We start from the raw sequence: 6,000 nt of genomic DNA, 5'->3' as shown, positions 1-6,000 counted from the left end.
CCAGAAGCTTCTCTGCCAAGTAGAATTATGGCACGAACTAATTGTAGAAATTAAAAGACTCCTGGAATCATTGGACCTGCTCTGCTTGACTTTTACTTCAATATTTCCTGAAAATAACTGGTTTGCTTGGGGAAAAAAGAAACCCAAGGCTCAGTGTAGCTGACAGTCCCTGGGCTGTCCCATCTTGTGCAGACTGACTGTGCATGATGGTCTAAAACTTGCCAGCAGAGTTAATCGATGTCATAGCACATCAGGAGGAGGGAGGGTGGCGTGAAGATCCATCGATGAAGGGGAATGTTCTGGCTGCGACTGTGCTGGCACACTGAGTGAGAGGGACTATCCCATGGCGGGTGGCTGGCTGGGGAAAATGGGCATCTGCCCACAGCAGCACATCAGGAACCTTGCGGGTTGTCTCTGCTAACTTGGTACATCCGCTCAGTCAATCTGTAGGGCAAACATAATTTCACATTGACATGCTTCATGAGATGCGAAGAATTAGATTGGTGCATGATGTCCTGGTAGTGGATGGGTGCTCGGATTGTGTTAGACTGTCAGGAGTGAAAGACAGGATCCAAACTGCTGTCAGAAGACAGCTTTTTGATTGAGAGTGGTTTGTCATGACATGACAGTGTGGCTGCCAGGTCAATACGTCACCAGTGAGGCGGTGTGCAGAGCTGCTGTGGGATGATGCCCCGACTCGTGTCCATGACCAGACGCTGGTAGGAGACGGCAGCGCGGCCTCCCCGCTGGACGAGCGGCTCTCCTGCGGCCTGCACACTGCCGCCAGCCCTGCTCGCAGCAGGAGGCTGCTTGCTTGTCTCAGCAGTGCCAGCGCATGACATCACATTTCAGTAAGGCTCTGACTGATTAAAGAAAAAAAAAAAAGGGAACACCCTGGGGGCCTCCCTGGTCCTGAGGCGGAGGGAGCCGGAGGGAGGCCCCCCCGCTCCTTGACTGGGTTAGTAGCACAAGCATGGCGGCCGCCCCTGCTCGGAGGTACGCGGTGCCGAGCGCTGCCGATCGCGCCCGAAGCCCTCCCGCCGCGACGGAGAAACCCGAGCGGTGCCGAAGCGGCCCGAAGCCTGCTCGGCGCCGCGCGCCGTCTGGCCGAAGAGGTCCGAAGCGGCGGCACCGAGGCGGCTCCCCGTGAGGGCGGGGTGTCGCCGAGCGGGCCCGAAGGCGGGGCCGCGGGGGCCGAGCGCAGCCCGGCCGGATGTGAGTGGAGCGGCCGCTTCCTGTTTCCTCGCAGTCCTCCCTCTCCCCGCCTTGGGTGGTGGCCGCTGCCTCGTCCCCGCTCCCAGGCACAGGGCGGAGGCGGCCGCGACCCGGTGCGGAGACCGCCGCCGGCTCCCTTCTTGCGCGGCCCTCCCCGCCCCGCTCAGCAGCAGGACCCGCCGCCGCGGCGCAGCCCCGATGCAGGCCATCAAGTGTGTGGTGGTGGGCGACGGGTAAGTCTGAGGGGACCCCGCGGTCGGGCCCTCGCCGTGAGGAGGTCCGCCGGCCCCTGGCGGGGGAAGGGTGTCCGCCCGCGGGGCGGGGAGCGGCGCGGGCCGCCCGGGCCCCGCCGCAACTGCTGGGCGCCCCCGCCGCGGGGCCCGGGCGCGGCCCTGCCGCCCCTAAGGGGTGCGGGGGCTCGCCGGGCCCGGGGGTGTCCGCGCCGAGGCGGTGGGGTGGGTGGGTGGCGGCCGCGGCTTCCTGGCGGTGGCGGGGGAGGGGAGGGAAGCGTGGGGCAAGGCGGTGACTGCTGCGAGCAAATGGTGGCTGCCTGGGGAGCGGGAGAGCGAGGTTTCTGCAGGGGTGTTAGCAAGCGGTGGGTGTCTCCGGTGCTGGCCTCCTCCCCGAGCCCCGGATTGCTGTTGGGGAAGGTGCTCTGGGGTAGGTGCTGTAGTGGTGGCCGAATAATTCATATTCCTGCTGGCAGAAGTGGCTTTGGCCCGCCGTGGTGCGGGAGGGTGTGCGCTTGGGTTTGTTCTGGCAGGGGTGGGCCGCCTCTCCCGGCTCACCCTGGAGCTGTCTCTTGTTTCTGGTGTTTCATATCTCACTAGACACACTGAAGTAATCAAAGTGTATTAAAAAGAATTTACAATGCTTTTAATGATGTGAGAAATTTAATATTGATTTGAAATACCTTTTGTGAAAGTAACATTTATTTCGTGTTACTGTTTATAACTTGATTTTTGACATTTGATTCTTGCAGTAAAACTAAGTGAAATGTGCTAAACTCTAAGCAGATCGTAAATGCTTGTGAGCAGAGACTTTTTCCGCATGCATAGATCTAGCCTTGTAAGGTCCCTGTCTAAAGGAGACTGATAAAGCACTTGAAATACAAATAATTAACGATATACTTGTCTGTAAAGGACTGTTACACCTACAGCATTCTAATATGGTATTACTTATAAGTGAAACAACTTGAGGATGCTTTTTAGAATCGAGTTAACCCTTAAGTTTAGCTGTTGGATTTCAGTGTGAGGATTGCTGGAATTGTGGTGGGGAAGTAGTTTGTGTGTTTGCTACTTTTGAATATTCTCCATGATGCTGTTCCCATCAACTCGGAGGCATTCTTTCTCTTACTGGATGTCAGAGCTCAGGGGAACATCACAGGCCAGCTGGAAAACAAGACTTGTCTTATGCAGTTTGAGAGTTTTTTTTTCCCTTAGGAGAAACAAAAATCCCAGTGTAGGCTGAGCATAATTGGTATCACAGCAAACTTCTGTAGATGACAGAGGAGTGAAGTGTAGCTAAATGGTCTTGCCACTGTCTGTAATTTCACGTGGTGGCTTAATCTTCAAGTTATTTGTGTGTGGGGTTTTTGTTGTGTTTTTTTTTGTTTTCTTTTTTTTTTTTTTTTTTAAGATGTAGAATCCCTAAAAAGGCAGCTTTTTTAAGATGTAGAATCCCTAAAAAGTGTGATTGAAAGATAAATTTACTCTGTGTGACAAATTTGTTTTGACTTGCTGTGTAAGATTTTGAGCAATATGAACATAAAAGTGTTCCTGACAAATGAAGACTTTTCATAGTAAAGTAATTGCTTGATGCTAGATAGGATAACTATGGACTGTTCTTTTGGTTATATTGATTTTAAAACCAACAAATTTGCTTTCCTATTTTTTTTTAATTCAACTGAACTGTGTTGTCTGTGACAATGCTGTAAATAAATGCGATGCATCATGTTTGGGTGGGGATAAAGTTCAGTCTACTTCGTCCACTACATTTGAGAACTCGGCACAGACAAACTGTATAAAGTTCAGTAATTCATTCAACAAAACAGTTATTTTCGTCATTTGCTTTGTAAACCATCCCACTTCCCAAGATGTTTATTGCTCTTTGTCTTGGAAATGAAAGTGGTGTAATTCTACCTGTTTTGTACATATGTGTGAACAAAATAGAGTAGTTTAATTTGTTTTCCTTCCTCCTTAGTTAGAAACAAATCTCTCTTAAGGTTCCATTCAGGTACTGTTGCTCATTTTTGGTAGCTTTGTATCATTCTCCATTCAGTGTTTTTAAAAAATATTTAACTATTTGTGTTTCTCTGTGCTGCTGCCACTTCAAAAGCTCAAGCATTACAGGTATTCTAGGAAATGTGTAATGTTTGGCTTAGATAAGGCTAAAGCTTTAGTGTTTCTATAAAACAATGTGAGTTAAATATTTGCTTATGTAATATAAAACTTGGGTATTGTTTTATGTACCCTCCGCAAAGATCTGCTAGGAACAAAATAAACAAAGCTGTAGAAGTACCTGTGTGATTATTATTTTTTAAATTTGTAAATGAGGAGGCTATTTCTCATATGTAACTCATGTTTGTTCTTAGAGCTTTGACTAGTATCTGTTTAGACAACCAATTTGACTAGAAAAACATGGCATGTATGCTAGTTTTGCTATCATATTCTGTCCTTTGTTTTTTTCTTCACCGTGAGGATTGTTTGGGGAAAAATAAATGGCAACTGTTGCTTTGACTGCTTGATGATATAGAGCAGTAGGAATGTGCAGGACAGATGAAGAGCACTCCACTTGAGTAACTGCAGGAGTTGCTGTTGATCGACACTTGAGAAAAAGCATTGGTGTAAGTTATTTTTAGCAGCTTTTGTTTTCACTCTAAAAAGGCAGCTGTTAAGTGGTATGAAATCTCCAGTGATGTCGTGTAATGTTAGGGGAAGTTCTGCATTTTGGAGAAATGATTACTAGATGCAACAGGAATGGTCAAACTTCATGCTCTTTTGTAGGCATTTTTTAGTTGTAGAAATACTGCAAGAACAAGAGCAGTGAATTAAGAGTCGCTGTTTGGAATTCTGCTTAATTTGAGACCTTGTCTGCTAAAGCCATGCTGTATTTGATTTGAAAGCTTGTTGAGAAGTGGTGGGGGTAGGGAAATTGGCTTCTTATTGAGTGTAGTGCAGTGTTTGTGTAAGATGCTGAACACCTCAGGTGTCTCCAATGCAATCTGTAGAGAGTGCAGTGACTTGAAATTTAGTAAAGTTTAACAAATGTAGTAGTATTGTAGGTACTGAACAGCATATTTGGGAGAGGGTGTGTCATAGCGAGTAGAACAGCTTATCTGGCAGATAACTAAACCTACCATAGCAAAAATACTGAACTTCTGGTCTGAGGATGGTACTAGAGAAATCTCAGCTACTGTTTGACATTTGAGTGAAGACCTGGGCTGTTGTGCATCGTGTCTCCTAGGGAGGTAGTTCGTGTGGATCAGAGAAAGAAAGAAATGACATAATCAAAGCTTTTTATGAAGACTGTCACCTGTTTGTAGATATCAGCATTTCTGGAATTAAACCAGCAACTACTTCAGGTGGTCTCCATTACCATGGCTGCAAATGGGAACTAAATTCTCACAATCAATTTTTAGTCGTGGGAAAGCAGGAGACTCTCAACTATCTGTGTGGCTCTGGTGCCTTTAGAGTGGAAGAAATGCTGGTGCAGATCCTCTAACTGCATTTTCAGTGCATGTCACATAACATGGCTCCAAGCAGCTCTAGCACAGTGGGGAAACTTCATAAAACTTGTTGGTGTAAATAAAGCCAGGAAAGAGATGACGTGTTTTGTTTTCAGGAATTAATACATATGTGGTTATATAAATACCTTGGTTCCTGGATGGTACCCGGAAGTGATAAGGGACTCAGTGTTGTCTTTTGTAAGTCTTTCACTTATTGTTAAGTGGTTAAAATGCTGGATTTCTGTAGGCCATATTTTTAATGACAGTCAAATGTTACTAGTTTCACTTATGTAATAGTGGGTGGGCAGAGCTATGATTAAGTAGTTGCTAGAAATCTTGTTATGACTAATCTTGGTTTGGTGTTATTTTAGTTTCTTAGTCTCAGCCTTTATGCACAAGGATTTATATTTTGCCAAACAGTTGGAATTCTCTTTAGGGGAGTTTCTTTAATACAGTAGTTAGAAGTCTAAAAAAGTTGATAAAGTACTTGGAAGATGTACTTTATTTATAAAGGTAGGCATTAGTGTTTATTTTTAAGACTGGCGACCATAATGATCTAATTCGTAGGGCAGTGAGCCAAAAGGCAAGGAAGGCAGGAAACCTAGATGGAGCAAGTCTGAAACAGGGTTGTTGAACATGTTTTTTCTTGTTTAAAAGACTCTGGCTGATTGGTGCTGCAGAAACACACTCTAGGCACTTCTAAGCTTGGAATGAAATCTCTCACCGCCTCTTTCCTGTGCTGTTTTGATTAGCCAGAGCAGACTCACCAGTTTCAGTGCAAGGTGAGCAAAGGAACCTGGGTGCAGAGAAAAGTTCTTGATTGCTGCTGAAAATGTTGAGTTCAACATTAATTTGTTAGAAGCTTAAATTACCTGTAATGAACTTACTTGAAAATGAAGCATCAGACCGAACAGGTTCTAGAAGTGTGAGAACACGTAGCCTCTGTGCCTCAAGAAGTTTCCCAAAGAATCTGGCTTTTGCTCCTCTCGGTATTTTGAAGGTTTTCACATTTGTTCTTTACAAGCTGGACTAGCATAGCCTGCTTCATAGTGATGTAA

The 6,000-nt window shown here is 46.2% G+C and overlaps 1 protein-coding gene across 2 annotated transcripts in view; it reads left to right on the top strand.

The window, feature by feature from the left end:
- The first annotated feature begins 957 nt into the window (after positions 1–957).
- RAC1 (Rac family small GTPase 1) overlaps positions 958–6,000 on the top strand; it is a 15,900-nt gene continuing 10,857 nt past the window's right edge. The window contains exon 1 of one of the 2 annotated variants that reach the window (XM_075165189.1): positions 958–1,448. In XM_075165189.1, the coding sequence (XP_075021290.1) occupies positions 1,414–1,448 (35 nt within the window). In that variant the 5' untranslated portion in view covers positions 958–1,413. The remainder of the gene's footprint in view (positions 1,449–6,000) is intronic. The other variant, XM_075165190.1, reaches the window with a different exon arrangement.

The sequence above is a fragment of the Calonectris borealis genome, chromosome 16 (assembly GCF_964195595.1).
Source record: "Calonectris borealis chromosome 16, bCalBor7.hap1.2, whole genome shotgun sequence".
Classification (NCBI taxonomy): Eukaryota; Metazoa; Chordata; class Aves; order Procellariiformes; family Procellariidae; genus Calonectris; species Calonectris borealis.
This window is presented reverse-complemented; position numbering and strand designations above follow the sequence as displayed.